The 14,952-nt window shown below is 36.9% G+C and overlaps 2 protein-coding genes across 7 annotated transcripts; one reads left to right on the top strand and one right to left on the bottom strand.

Moving 5' to 3' along the window:
* Positions 1–193: 193 nt before the first annotated feature.
* LOC131937359 (thymocyte nuclear protein 1) lies at positions 194–5,122 on the bottom strand. 5 transcript variants are annotated; one of them, XM_059294720.1, is made up of 8 exons: positions 5,073–5,122; positions 3,880–3,962; positions 1,752–1,924; positions 1,371–1,439; positions 1,084–1,179; positions 866–927; positions 535–719; positions 194–291 (listed from the first exon to the last, which is right to left on the bottom strand). In XM_059294720.1, the coding sequence occupies exons 2-8, from the start codon at positions 3,929–3,931 to the stop codon at positions 245–247; spliced, it is 684 nt and encodes a 227-aa protein (XP_059150703.1). In that variant the 5' UTR covers positions 3,932–3,962; positions 5,073–5,122; the 3' UTR covers positions 194–244. The 5 variants fall into 5 exon arrangements, with proteins under 5 accessions (XP_059150703.1, XP_059150701.1, XP_059150702.1 ...); XM_059294718.1 differs by lacking the exon at positions 5,073–5,122 and adding an exon at positions 5,023–5,060; XM_059294719.1 differs by lacking the exon at positions 5,073–5,122 and adding an exon at positions 4,815–4,882.
* A 44-nt stretch (positions 5,123–5,166) lies between these two features.
* On the top strand, positions 5,167–14,928 carry LOC131937357 (uncharacterized). Of its 2 annotated transcripts, none has more exons than XM_059294713.1 (12): positions 5,167–5,276; positions 5,968–6,059; positions 6,461–6,686; positions 6,773–6,921; positions 7,245–7,424; positions 7,703–7,817; positions 8,094–8,295; positions 10,017–10,187; positions 11,552–11,700; positions 11,786–11,895; positions 12,067–12,495; positions 12,600–14,928. In XM_059294713.1, the coding sequence occupies exons 2-12, from the start codon at positions 6,004–6,006 to the stop codon at positions 12,799–12,801; spliced, it is 1,989 nt and encodes a 662-aa protein (XP_059150696.1). In that variant the 5' UTR covers positions 5,167–5,276; positions 5,968–6,003; the 3' UTR covers positions 12,802–14,928. The 2 variants fall into 2 exon arrangements, with proteins under 2 accessions (XP_059150696.1, XP_059150695.1); XM_059294712.1 differs by having other exon boundaries at positions 5,955–6,059.
* The last annotated feature ends 24 nt before the right edge of the window (positions 14,929–14,952 follow it).

The raw sequence follows: 14,952 nt of genomic DNA, 5'->3' as shown, positions 1-14,952 counted from the left end.
CAAGGGGGAAAAGTTGAACTGAAGTAAAAATACAGAAAAAGATCTGTGCATTGAATCTTAATATAAAGTTCTTTTAGTTTTTTGACAGGAGCTAGCTTACCATGGTTAAAATATTTCTGAATTAACCAAGATCTCAAAATTCATAATTATTATTCAACTAGACACAAAATTTAAAAAACAATAATTTAATGTATCAGATGAATACAAACAAAAAAAACAACAACAGAAGTGTGCTGACTGATTCTCACACTGGTTCTTTGTTCTCTAGATCTTCAATAAATGACCACTCCTCTGTTAAAAAAGTACATAAAAAATAAATAATTACAGGTGTGTATATATACATATATATACATACATACACACACCTATGTGTGTGTGTATATATATATATATATATATATATACACACACACACACCTGTGTATATATATATATATACATACACCTATTATTCAAATGGAGAGAAGGAGACATTTAAGTTTGTGTGTGTAGATAAAAAAAAACTGAAGAGCTTCACATGAAAAAATATCTAACCCTTTGTAAGTGGCTGTACAGAAAGTCTAGCTCTAGTAAACAAGCTCAAGTTTTTCAAAGGGCCACCATCTTGTACATGCTCCTTGTGAATCTTCTTCAGCTCAGCTAGTGAAATGTAACGTCGTAAGTGTCTTATGTACTTGACGTCAACCATAAACCATCTGGGCTTGTCCTTTTGAGATGAGCTGAAAGAAATTGAACATTTAGGCTAGTTTTGTATCTATTTTTATTTTTAATAAGCATTGACTCATTGAACATTAAAGCCTGCTTTAAAAGTATCAAAAAAGCTGCCTGTAAAAGAAAAGAAAAAAGTTTACACAACATTACAAACCTGTCATAATGAGGATCTTTAGGGTCAAACTGAGTGTGATCTGGATAGCCAGCTTTAACTACCTATGTCAGAAATAGTTCAAATTATTAACATTAATTATCAGCAAGAAAAAATGTTAAAAAAAAGTTTTTCAAATTTCAAACATAAAATGAAGATAAATGACATGTCTGATTTGAATCAGAGTCAACGGAAGATCTATCAATGGCAGCTCTCCTCACCTGGCAGACGCCAGCTATTCCAGGCTCTTTGCAGTTGCTGTGGTATAAGAAAACTTTTTGACCTTCTTTCATCTGATCTCGAAGAAAATTACGAGCCTGAAAATTGTAAAATAAAAGTTAAAACAGATAGGTGCTAATAGATTATTGATTTAATTCATTGAGGTAATTTGAAATTTAGTTCAGTTTATAATTATAAATTGAAATAAATTCTTATAAATCACATTGTGAAAATGTTTAAAATTGTTGTTGTTAAAAAATGTTGAAAAAAGTATGTTTAAATTGCCTACTTGGTAATTTCTCACTCCATCCCAGCATGCAGTTTGTTCGGGTGAACTTTTTAAGTCATCCAAACTAAACTGTAAAAAAAGGTTATTTTATTAAAATGCATACATTCAAATCAGTTAGTTGTCATTTATAAGACAGTGTGATATAGCTTCAATATAAGTTTAATAAAAAATACTATTGATTTAAGTATGTATTTTTCAGTCAAGTCTGAAACAGAAAAGATCTTTGTAATTTTAATTTTATAATGCCTATCACTAAACATGACACTAGTTGCCCTCACCTTAAACTAACCTCAACTTTTTCATCATTAATAGGAAAGAATTTGGCTCTAACAGTCTAAGCCCTTGCACAAAATTGGCCCTTCTAAGAAAATTTAAAAATACCTTCATGTCAATTCCCTTCTCAAACCTGGACTCAGGTTCTGACTTGACCAGCCAGAAACTGTAGACTGTTGCACATGTCTGCCCCTTTACAGACTTGTTTTTTCTCTCTACAGGTGTGGGGACCTGTTGAAGTTCTATTTTCCTTTTCTTTGCCACCGGTGCTTTTGAATCATCTGTACATAGCAAAACAGCAAGAGCCGTCTTAATTATACTGTATTATTTAACTGGTTACACTGTAATATATAACTGGTTACTACACTCTAATATATAATTGGTTACACTGTAATATATAACTGGTTACTACACTCTAATATATAATTGGTTACACTGTAATATATAACTGGTTACTACACTGTAATATATAACTGGTTACACTGTAATATATAACTGGTTACACTGTAATATATAACTGGTTACACTGTAATATATAACTGGTTACACTGTAATATATAACTGGTTACACTGTAATATATAATTGGTAAAGAAGAGGGCACTGGCAATCTAAGCAACATTCATAAATGACATGACACTTGAAGGGGGGCAGGTTCAGACTTGTGTGACAGTTAAGATATTGCGACCTCACACTTTAGCATTTAAAAAAACTAAATTCAGCTGTAATTTTGCTGTTTTTAGACTTTGGTAAATAATAATAAAAATTGAACAGTGCAGGCTACAGAATGTTGATCAGATTTTGCTGCGTAGGAAATGATGACAGTTAATGAGGTGGTAAATATTAAATAACCTAAAATGGGAATATGTTATACCTAATACCTAAATAATAGAATATTCCTAAAAAAATAAGGGTGTTAGGTTTATAACACATACACAGTGTTACCAGCCAACAAGAAATAACCCAAATCTAAGCTGGTTGTGAGACCTGTGAGTTAATATTATGTTGTGCTCCTGTCAGCAATTGTTACCAGTTTTCCCATGTCATGTGACCTCTGGGAATCTGGGTAGTGGAGCTTTGACTTTCTCAGAGGCATCACATTACGATCCCAGGCTGAAAAGGTCTTGTGACCATATGCTGATACAGTTATGTTCATAGAATGAGTGCATGAGTACAGATCTGGTATAGTAATTTTATACTATGTACTTATGCAGCATGATTTTGACTTGATATTTTTGAGGATATTCTTTCTTCTTCTTCGTTCTTAATTTTAGTGTTGGAAGGGCATAGTTAAGTATACATGTCAACTGGTTATGTGCCATTGAGGCCATTGACTCAGATTTCAGCCTGCTTTTCTTTTTGGATTTGGTTCCATAGCCTTTGTCCAACCAAGAACAAACTACAAGGCAGCAGTTGTTTGATTTTGGAGTTGTCTCACCTAGAAGAGTGGCTGTTCCCAGTTAACGAGCCTCATCTGCCGGAGGGTTTAAACTCGAGACTTTCTAAAAGTTTAGCAACCATGAGCTTTACCGATATTAATTAGTCTTAAAATACTTGTTGGCAGTAATTTATTAATTATAGTCTTATAATACTTGTTGGCAGTAATTTATTAATTATAGTCTTATAATACTTGTTGGCAGTAATTTATCATACTGTCCAATACCTGCCAATAGAAGTTATTCTATTGAGTTTTGTATTATCTATGACAAGGCTGCTAATTTTGGTACGCCTCTGCACACGTTATAATTTATATATAATATATGACCTTTTTTATTTACACTGTGTTACGGCGTTCTAGCTGTATATGGCATCCTTGTGTTGTCTTTATGTTTGTGTAGTCTACAGTATATCATTGTTTACGTCAATCAGTGTATGCAACAGCATGGCTATGCTTGGATGCATGAGATAAATTTGCTCCTGTTACCCAACAACTGTGCTTGTGTTGTCCCTCAGGGGCAGCCCCTATCCCCACTGAGGCACTGTTACAGATTACTAGTATCTAACTAAGTACAATTATTAACACTTGCTAATGTCAATGCTAACTCAAGTCCCACCACAAAAATAATTTTTCACATAAAATTAACCTGAAATCAAATACTAGGCATACTACTCAAAACCTAACACACATACTTTCAGAAGAATCTGTGGTTGTCATTGGTAATAGTAATATGTACCATTACTACGCAAACCAAATTCATTAGAACTTTTATAAAGTGAAAGATGGTTATGGTGGCAAACCTTGTAATTCTGTAGAGATTTTTCTGGATCTTGATCCCTTTTTTGGTGCCATTATTCATTCACTCACCATAAAAATAATAGGGCTAAAGAAAAAGGATTTTTATTAATTTTAATTAGGCCTATCACAAGTATAAGCCCTGCCCTATATTTTAATTATATAATTTTTTAAAATATTAGGTCTTGGAATACTATTAAATACTATTAATAATAATTTTTTTTTTAAAAAGCATGTCATATGTGATGTAATATGTATGTACACATGTAATCTCTGGAAAATTTGTAACTTTTTTCTTTGTAGGTGTACTATGATAAGTATAATAATAATAATATATAAGTATAGGCCTAATAATTGTTAGTCATTCCGACTAGTCTAGTTACTAGTAAGTAGTACTACTAGTAAGCAGTATTGGCAAATCTACCTAGTGTGTAATAATAATAATAAATACTAGGTTCACTACTAGAATCTAGTAGATCTACTGTACTACTTACAACTTGTGTAATAACTCAATAACAGTCATGTCATAATGTCTAGATCTACATTATATTTTAAATCATTAATCATTCGTTATAGTTAGGCCCTTATCATTTAATTAAATGTAGATTGTAGTGTGTAAAAGTGTAGTGTAAAAAATACTAAAAATTAATATTATTAAAGTTGAAAGTTCAACTTTCAAAGTAAGGTGCTCATTCATTAGTAATTAAGTATCTTTAGGTAGTACAGGTAGGTAATCTACTAATCTCATTATTCAATAGAACAATAATATTCATTATTTTAATATTTTATTCATGTGTAGTAGGACTAGTACTAGTAGGCCAATGACGTGTTTGACTTGCGAATAAGTGTAAATTTTGAATTGGCCTTTAGTTAGTAAATTGGATGATTGCTTATAGGGAATCTAGATCTAGATCTACCAGTGTCTGACAAATGTGTTCACCGAATGGAAAAAATAAAAAATTAATTAATTATTAAAAGGATGATCAAACTTCCCGCGAAGGATTTGTAAATTATGCATTTTATTTTACAATACAAAGATTACTGGGCTTAAAATTATGGCGGTATTTAATTAAATTAAGTCTACAGAAATGTATTGGAAAATCTAGGATTATTTAAAACAATTTAATTTAAACATAGGTCAGGTCTACCTTCAAGATTTAAAAAAATCAACAAAAATAATGTCATGTATGTTAATTACTTTGTTGCTAATAAACCAAATTTTTTAGGTCCATGGAGTCGATGTTTTTATGATAGGGAAAAGGTATTGCTTAACTGCGCATGCGTTTGTATATGGTATTCCAATATGTCCGCGCTAATGTTACAATTTCGTGCTTAGTAAAGAACAAACTTTTATCTTATGAACCATCAGTATTAATAATCCGCGAATGAAATATCCATAGAGGTATTTTATTGAAATCTATGAAAATCTGGTTGCTTCTTATTTCTGCGCCTCCTATCAATATGTATCACTTACGTTTATAGCTAACGTTTCGGTTGTTATGGACGCCACCATTTTATTAAATTAAAAAATTCGATTAGTTTTTAATGTTAGGCATTGTTAGATCTAGGTCTAAATAATTTTAAAAGCCATATTTAACAAGTAAAATAAACATATAAGTATTAAATAAAGTTTAGGTTAATTAAACTTGTAATTAACTTTGGAACCCTAACTTTTATTATTATAAGTTTTAAACAATTGTTAAAAATACTATAGTAAATAATACTAATAGTATTATAGTATTTTTAACAATAGTATTACTATTAGGCCTAAATAAATAGTAATAGTTAATAAATTATTTAAAATTTCATGGCTAGCCCTTCATAAAGGCATAGGCCTATTATTACTACTAGATCTAGATCTATTAGTTATTATTATTATAAATTCAAAATTTGTTTAAAGTGTAGTCTAAACTAATATTATACCTGTCACACACTCACACACATTTAAAATTTAAATTATTTTCATGCATTGCAAAGGTATCCATAATATAATTAGTATTAATAATTAATAAGTTAACAAAAACATTTTTTAAAATCTTGTTGTATTTTTTACTATCAATGCTTTTTGTTCCACCACCAGTATATTTTTCCAGTTCTAGGACTGGAGGTCACAGACTTTGCTCCATCGAATGGCTATGGTTCTCAACTGCCTGCCACTCAGTGGTTACAACAGTCAACAAAATCTGTAAGTTGGCCTGACAGTTTGAGCATACACAGCAACATATGTTGGCAAAATCTGTAAGTTGGCCTGACAGTTTGAGCATACACAGCAACATATGTTGACAAAATCTGTAAGTTGGCCTGACAGTTTGAGCATACACAGCAACATATGTTGACAAAATCTGTAAGATGGCCTGACAGTTTGAGCATACACAGCAACATATGTTGACAAAATCTGTAAGTTGGCCTGACAGTTTGAGCATACACAGCAACATCTGTTGGCAAATGGTTGTATTTTATGTGCTCATGTTTTAACAGTGTACACAAGAGCTACGTATGTTGGCAAATGGTTGTTTTTGTGTACATGTTTGTGTGCAAATTAATATCACAAACCATACCATAAAACTAACAAACTTTTTTTTATAGAAACACTACAATGGATTTAGAAAAAGAGGACTTTGAAAACAAATATTCATGTAGTTCTAGTGTGGGTGGTGATGTCAGGAAGAACTTGTCATCCAGCCGTCCCCCTAGTGCTCTTGCTAGGGGTGTGCAGATTACTGAATTTGCTGACAGCAGAGTTAACCCCACACCTCGGTTCTTAGATGAATCAGATATCTTACTAGAGCAGTATTTAAGTCCTGGAAAACTGGTAAGTACAGAAACATTTAAAACCGTCAAATTACGTCATTTTTGTCTCACATATATTATAATTATTTTTCTCTTCTCTTTTTAAAGCAACTGTTGACTGGAGTAGACAACTTAGAGACAGTTGAATCTTTGGAGTTGAAGGTAGATTCAAGGGAGACGAGTCTTGGGAATTTTGGCTCCCTCCTCCCCAACTTGCTGGAGTTAAAGCTCAGTGGAAGTTGTATCACAAGTGTCAGGTAAGTGTCAGCAATAGCTGACATCTTGTGTCGTTGTATCACAAGTGTCACCAATAGCTGACATCTTGTGTCGTTGTATTACAAGTTTCACAAATAGCTGACATGAAGTGTTGGTGGTGCCTGATCTGTATTTTTGGCAGATGTTCATCAATGAATGTCAGATTTTGAATGGGTAGATTCAATTTTATATTTTTTTATTCAAACAAAAATTCTGTGAATTCAATTTCTTTTTTAATTCAAGTAAGGCTTCAAACAAAACTCTGTGAATCCAACTTATATTTAGAATGAAGTAAAGCTTGAAACAACAACATTTTTATTCCCAGAGATTTGGGCTCCTCCCTCAGAAGGCTGCACGTCCTATGGTTGACCCGCTGTGGTCTTGAGGAACTGGATGGCATCTCCTCCATGCTAAACTTAAAAGAACTTTATTTGGAATACAATGAGATCTCAGACCTGAGCCCCCTCTCAATGTTGGAAGAGCTGGAAACCCTGGACCTAGAGGGGTAAAAACAACAACAAGCCAGATTTTAACAAATTCTTTGAACCAGACACAACAAGCCAGATTTTAACAAATTCTTTGAACCAGACACAACAAGCCAGATTTTAAAAAAAATGTAACCAAACTAATCAAAATGTCTTCTCAAAGCTAACACTAGCTCATTCTTCAGTAACCAGTTCCTAACATGTGTAATACATGAACTGAATTTAAAAGTCGAATGTGTAATACATGAACTGAATTTAAAAGTCGAATGTGTTGTTAAAAGTTAGTGTACACTTTCAGAAACAACATAGATGATATCACTCAAGTTCAGTACCTCTCATTATGTCCCAAGTTGAAGCGCTTGTCATTGGATGGGAACCCCATTTGTGTGTGTCCATCACCAAACACTCAACAAGTAAGTTTCAGCTTGCTTTTAAAATGTACACAAATAAAAACACTTTATGCCTGTACATTTTTATGTCGATCACATAACAACCTTACATTGACTGGCAGAATAATATGTTGAGTAAATATGACCTATCAGTTGTAATGTGACCCATAAGGTTGACATAAAATGTGACCCATAAGATTGACAAAATGTGACCCCTAAGATTAACATAAACTGATGTACATTGAATGTGCCCCCTAAGATTAACATAAAATGTACATTGAATGTGCCCTATTTCCCCAGCCTGACTACGACTACAGGGAAACCGTGAAGAAAATCCTCCCCACCCTCCTACTGCTAGATGAGGTCTCACTCGAGGGCTACGACCCCTCAGCTGTCAGGCACAATGTCTTTGATGAGGACTGGGCCTATCTTGAAGAGTTGCAGAAAGATTCTTTTCTCCAGGAAGAATTTTCTGATGAAACAATCGCAGTAAGTGATGTTGGTGAGTACACATGTTTGATCTTCTTGTAGGGGTGTAGGGTCAGACTTGTGGGGTGTGGGGTCACTTCTAGGGTGTAGGGTCAGATTTCTGGGGTGTAGGGTCAGACTTGTAGGGTGTAGGGTCACTTCTGGAGTGTAGGGTCAGATTTCTGGGGTGTAGGGTCAGACTTGTGGGGTGTAGGGTCAGACTTGTGGGGTGTGGGGTCAGTGGGGTGTAGGGTCAGACTTGTGGGGTGTGGGGTCAGTGGGGTGTAGGGTCAGACTTCTGGGGTGTAGGGTCAGACTTCTGGGGTGTAGGGTCAGACTTCTGGGGTGTAGGGTCAGATTTCTGGGGTGTAGGGTCACTTCTGGGGTGTAGGGTCAGACTTCTGGGGTGTAGGGTCACTTCTGGAGTGTAGGGTCAGACTTGTGGGGTGTAGGGTCAGACTTGTGGGGTGTGGGGTCAGACTTGTGGGGTGTAGGGTCAGACTTGTGGGGTGTAGGGTCAGACTTGTGGGGTGTAGGGTCAGACTTGTAGGGTGTGGTGTCACTTCTGGGGTGTAGGGTCAGATTTCTGGGGTGTAGGGTCAGACTTGTGGGGTGTAGGGTCAGACTTCTGGGGTGTAGGGTCAGACTTCTGGGGTGTAGGGTCAGACTTCTGGGGTGTAGGGTCAGACTTCTGGGGTGTAGGGTCAGACTTGTGGGGTGTAGGGTCAGTCTTGTGGGGTGTAGGGTCACTTCTGGAGTGTAGGGTCAGTTTTCTGGGGTGTAGGGTCAGACTTCTGGGGTGTAGGGTCAGTCTTGTGGGGTGTAGGGTCAGACTTGTAGGGTGTAGGGTCAGATTTCTGGGGTGTAGGGTCAGACTTGTGGGGTGTAGGGTCACTTCTGGGGTGTAGGGTCAGACTTGTAGGGTGTAGGGTCACTTCTGGAGTGTAGGGTCAGATTTCTGGGGTGTAGGGTCAGACTTGTAGGGTGTAGGGTCAGATTTCTGGGGTGTAGGGTCAGACTTGTAGGGTGTAGGGTCAGATTTCTGGGGTGTAGGCTCAGACTTGTAGGGTGTAGGGTCAGATTTCTGGGGGGTCATACTTGTGGGGTGTAGGGTCACACTTCTGGGGGGTCAGACTTGTGGGGTGTAGGGTCAGACTTGTGGGGTGTAGGGTCAGACTTGTGGGGTGTAGGGTCACTTCTGGGGTGTAGGGTCAGACTTATGGGGTGTAGGGTCAGACTTGTGGGGTGTAGGGTCACACTTCTGGGGGGTCAGACTTGTGGGGTGTAGGGTCAGTCTTATGGGGTGTAGGGTCAGACTTGTGGGGTGTAGGGTCAGACTTCTGGGGGGTCAGACTTGTGGGGTGTAGGGTCAGTCTTATGGGGTGTAGGGTCAGACTTGTGGGGTGTAGGGTCAGACTTATGGGGTGTAGGGTCAGACTTGTGGGGTGTAGGGTCAGACTTGTGGGGTGTGGGGTCAGACTTGTGGGGTGTAGGGTCAGACTTGTGGGGTGTAGGGTCAGACTTCTGGGGTGTAGGGTCAGACTTGTGGGGTGTGGGGTCAGTGGGGTGTAGGGTCAGACTTCTGGAGTGTAGGGTCAGACTTGTGGGGTGTGGGGTCAGTCTTGTGGGGTGTAGGGTCAGAGTTGTAGGGTGTAGGGTCAGACTTGTGGGGTGTAGGGTCAGACAAAGACAAAGAGAGAAAGACAAAGGAATAGTACACAAGCCAAGTAGAACTGACCCCCTGGTTTTTCTTAGATCGTCCACCAACCGCTGCCCTTAGACCAGCAACTGCCTACCGTCCAGGCTCAGCCTTGCGACCTAGTTCAGGATTTCGCCCACTGTCAGCATCACGACACCTCTCAAGCTTGAGTGACCCAAATACACCACGCCCTAAAACATCAGCATCCCAGAGACCAGTTTCCAGTGGTCAGTACAAAAATTGTGTTGTTTTCTAGTGGTCAGTACAAAAATTGTGTTGTTTTCTAGTGGTCAGAGGCAGAAGTTGTGTTGTTTTCTAGTGGTCAGTAGCAGAAGTTGTGTTATGTTTTCTAGTGGTCAGTACAAAAATTGTGTTGTCTTCTAGTGGTCAGTAGCAGAAGTTGTGTTAAGTTTTCTAGTGGTCAGTAGCAGAAGTTTTGCTAAATTTTCCAGTGGTCAGTACAAAAATTGTGTTGTTTTCTAGTGGTCAGTAGCAGAAGTTGTGTTATGTTTTCTAGTGGTCAGTACAAAAATTGTGTTGTCTTCTAGTGGTCAGTAGCAGAAGTTGTGTTAAGTTTTCTAGTGGTCAGTAGCAGAAGTTTTGCTAAATTTTCCAGTGGTCAGTACAAAAATTGTGTTGTTTTCTAGTGGTCAGTAGCAGAAGATGTGTTAAGTTTTCTAGTGGTCAGTAGCAGAAGATGTGTTAAGTTTTCTAGTGGTCAGTAGCAGAAGTTGTGTTAAGTTTTCTAGTGGTCAGTAGCAGACGTTGTGTTAAGTTTTCTAGTGGTCAGTAGCAGAAGATGTGTTAAGTTTTCTAGTGGTCAGTAGCAGAAGTTGTGTTAAGTTTTCTAGTGGTCAGTAGCAGACGATGTGTTAAGTTTTCTAGTGGTCAGTAGCAGAAGTTGTGTTAAGTTTTCTAGTGGTCAGTAGCAGACGTTGTGTTAAGTTTTCTAGTGGTCAGTAGCAGAAGTTGTGTTAAGTTTTCTAGTGGTCAGTAGCAGACGTTGTGTTAAGTTTTCTAGTGGTCAGTACAAAAATTGTGTTGTTTTCTAGTGGTCAGTAGCAGAAGATGTGTTAAGTCTAGTGGTCAGTAGCAGAAGTTGTGTTAAGTTTTCTAGTGGTCAGTAGCAGAAGTTGTGTTAAGTTTTCTAGTGGTCAGTAGCAGAAGTTGTGTTAAGTTTTCTAGTGGTCAGTAGCAGAAGTTGTGTTAAGTCTAGTGGTCAGTTGCAGAAGTTGTGTTAAGTTTTCTAGTGGTCAGTAGCAGAAGATGTGTTAAGTTTTCTAGTGGTCAGTAACAGAAGTTGTGCTAAATTTTCCAGTGGTCAGTACAAAAATTGTGTTGTTTTCTAGTGGTCAGTAGCAGAAGTTTTCGTCCCTCAAATCTATCTTATATTTTGGATAGCATTAAGCTCTAGCTTTGTGCTGCCCTCTAGCTTTGTGCTTTCAGCTGTAATCATTTTGTGCTATCCTCTAGCATTGTGCTACCCTCTAGCTTAGTGCTGCCCTCTAGCTTAGTGCTGCCCTCTAGCTTAGTGCTGCCCTTTAGCTTAGTGCTTCCCTCTACACTACAATAAGACATATACTATGTGCAGATGCCGCTGAAAGCCTGGAGCCTGCCAGTGAGCTGACTATGGGGAGCGTCATCTGTGGAAACCCATCTAAAGCCCTGAGACAACGGCGCAGCAATGGGCCGGGATCTAAAGAGGATGTCAGGAGGGGTTTGAATAAATTGCTGCTTAAGGTATTCTATTCACTCAACTTATTTGATTCTCTTCACTCAACTTTTTTATTCTCTTCATTCAAGTTATTTAATTCTCTCACTCAAGGGTGCTGTGTTAAACCAATCTACAGACAAAGAAGAAGAACCAGCTTATGGATCAGAAGAGCTAAACAACATTATTGAGGAGTTGAATTCATGGAAGGCTGACCATGAAAAGTAAGCTGATAGTTGGATAACTTTGATCATAACTTGCCTACAAGGAATCAGATTTTCACATTGGTTCATTACAGATATAGAAAATATTAAACAACAGTTAACTTGTTAGAACATCACAAAAAAGATGAATGTGAGAAATAAAATTGTCTTTTTTTTGCTGGGTTTCCCCAGGCGTATGGAGGAGCTGATGAAGTCTAAAGCAGCACAGATCCTAGTGGTTGACCACAATGACCAGCTCAACTCTGACGCAAGTGATGACGAGGATGCTGACTCGACTCATCATGACGACAGCGCTGGCTATGCCAGAAAACGTCACTCTGCTGATCTGCTCTTGAAGAAAGACATGTCACTGTCAAGTGGTGACACTTTGTCAACAGGGGATCAGCTGGGCAGGAGGCAGGACAGCAGTGAGGACTTGTGTGACCATTCTTCTTCTCATGGACTGAAGGTCAGGGGAGATCTGGAGGTGGAGGGGAGGGGGGTGGGAGCAGAGGAGGCAGCCATGTTTAGGTCTCAGAGTCCCACATCAGCACAAATCATCAACAGCATGAGGAGCAAGCAGACCCTCTCTAATACTTCGCCCAAGTTCAGGAAGTTGAGGTAAAAAAATTAGATGCAGATGCTTTAAATTTATTCTCTTCCTCACATTGGATCAATTATTTCTTTTAGAAAGTTGTTTATGTTTTTGATCAACTTTTTTACAGGGTAGGGCCTACAGGGCTTCCCCTCTCATCCCAACAACCAGTCATCAAGAACAGTATTCTCCCAGCAAGACCTAATGTGGGACCCAGTTCTCGACCACTCAGTTCTAAAGCTGGCGTCTCATTACTCCCCTCACAACCCAGGATTCCAAGAATATCTTCACAACTCAACAGTCTGGAGCCTCGTCCTCCCAATAGCTCTTAGTATTTGTGTTGTCCAGAGTTATGCTGTCTGGTGGATCACAACTCAACAGTCTGGAGCCTCGTCCTCCCAATAGCTCTTAGTATTTGTGTTGTCCAAACAGAATTATGCTGTCTGGTGGATATCTGCTCACAAGTTAAAGACAATATAAAAAAACCTTAAAATAAAGTAAGGGAGATAACTATTTCATAAAATGAACCAAAACAAATTGTTTTTGTTTTTTTACATTTATAATGATTGTTCTTAATTAATGGGTCTCTTTTTAAAGTTATTTGTTCAGTTAATAAAGTAAAAAAATTGTGTACTTACCTTGTAATGTTCTGTATATTATTTCCAACAATGCAGTTCTTTTTACCTAATATTTCATGATCAAAACATTATTAAAATTCTCAACACATTAAAAAACTAGGGATGTTTGTAAAATGTGTAGTGGAGTACTTGATTCAACCTTTCATATGTAAATAGAAAAGCTACTAACCTAAACTATTATCTTCTCTTGTTTTGATGATACAAACCTTATTCTATATGGTTTGTTACATGCTACATTTTATTCTGTTGTTTTTAAATTGAAAATTTTAATTTAGTTTCAACAGAATTCATTTAAAAGATAATGTTATGTGTTTTATATTATTATTTTAATTTCTCTTGAATTAGTTGAAATGATTGATTGCGTTTTTCATTTTTGTTGAAATAATTTTACTTTCATTGGAATTAGTTTATATTTTCCAAAGACCATTGACATTTTTTAGCAGCGATTTTCCAGTTTTTTGTAGTTATTAACATTTGTAAATTGTGTCGAGGTGGGATGGCGGGGTCAAATGGCAGAGCATTAGACTACTAACCAGAAAGTCTCCAGTTTCAATCAGGTCAGGGTTTTGTAGTCGTAGAATGTCCCTGAGTCCACCCAGCTCCAATGGCTACCTGACTCATGTTAAATAGTAAAAGTGGCTGGGCATAGTGCTGACCAAACTATCTCTTCATATGCCGAGGTCACAGCAACAGGTGAACTCTATTTTCTTTGCCCCATGGACCGTCAGGTTCTAAAGGGAACTTTATTTTCCTTTTTTTTAATGTGTCTTGTTCATTTTTTAAATACATTTTTTTTAATGTATTTAGTTCATTTCTTGAATACATTTTTTTAAAGAGTAACTACATTTATCACTGTAGCTATTCAAATACAAGATTATGTATTTTAATCTGTGTCCCACGACTGTGTCACAACTTATATTTATATGAGGTTCTTGCTTCCTTACAAAAAAATATTTTTTACAACTAATTTAAGCAAACTTTGTTTTGTAAAAAAGAAATGATTGTGTCGGCCTATCTGTATTTGAAAGTTTTTTCAATATATTTGAGTGGATAAGATTTCTCTACCGAGGGTTGTGTGTCAGGAAAAACAAATTGTCTCAAAATCCATGGGGCACCATGGAGTAAATGAGTCACATTTTCAAATCATTTTATTGAAACAAATACCATAAGTGACTTTTATAGAAAAAAAAACTACATTTACAGTAACCCTGGCTGTGGGTTGTGGACTGCATGATTGTTGTGTTACAATGTGAAAAGATGGTTGTTTCCCTTGAAATGTTCTCGTCCAATATTGAATGCAATTTCTGTGGGGTTGTTTCCTTTTATAGGTTCTTGTGATAACTTCAAAGATACTGCTGATGCTTCTACTGCCCAAGCCAATGATTGTATTTTTGTATAATCCAAATAATGTGTTTTTGGGTTCCTAGAAAAATGTGCAAATGGAAAACTGCACAAATACAAACTAATTATACAAATACATTTTAATTTTGTTGAAGTGTTTTATTATTTTGTTTACGTCTATAAATGATTGATTTAAGAAAACAAAAAAGCCCTTCCACACTTTTTGCAGTTTTCCATTGCGCATCTTTCCAGTCACCATGTTTTTATGATGTATTGTTGTACATTCCACATATACAGTTTCTGTTATCATGTATTGTTGTACATTCAACATATTGAGTTTGTTTTTAAACTATCAACAGATGACTGGATACTGTAATAGTAAAATTAAATAATTTTTGTATCAGCATGTTTGAACTTCAATGTACATTATTATGCATATTGAGCAATAAATTATTGAATGTCTGCTTTAAAAGGTATACACAACTTGAAAACAGGTGATCAGCT

Source organism: Physella acuta, unplaced genomic scaffold, assembly GCF_028476545.2.
Source record: "Physella acuta isolate Inbredline_101_S28 unplaced genomic scaffold, ASM2847654v3 ptg000208l, whole genome shotgun sequence".
Taxonomy (NCBI): domain Eukaryota; kingdom Metazoa; phylum Mollusca; class Gastropoda; family Physidae; genus Physella; species Physella acuta.
This window is presented reverse-complemented; position numbering and strand designations above follow the sequence as displayed.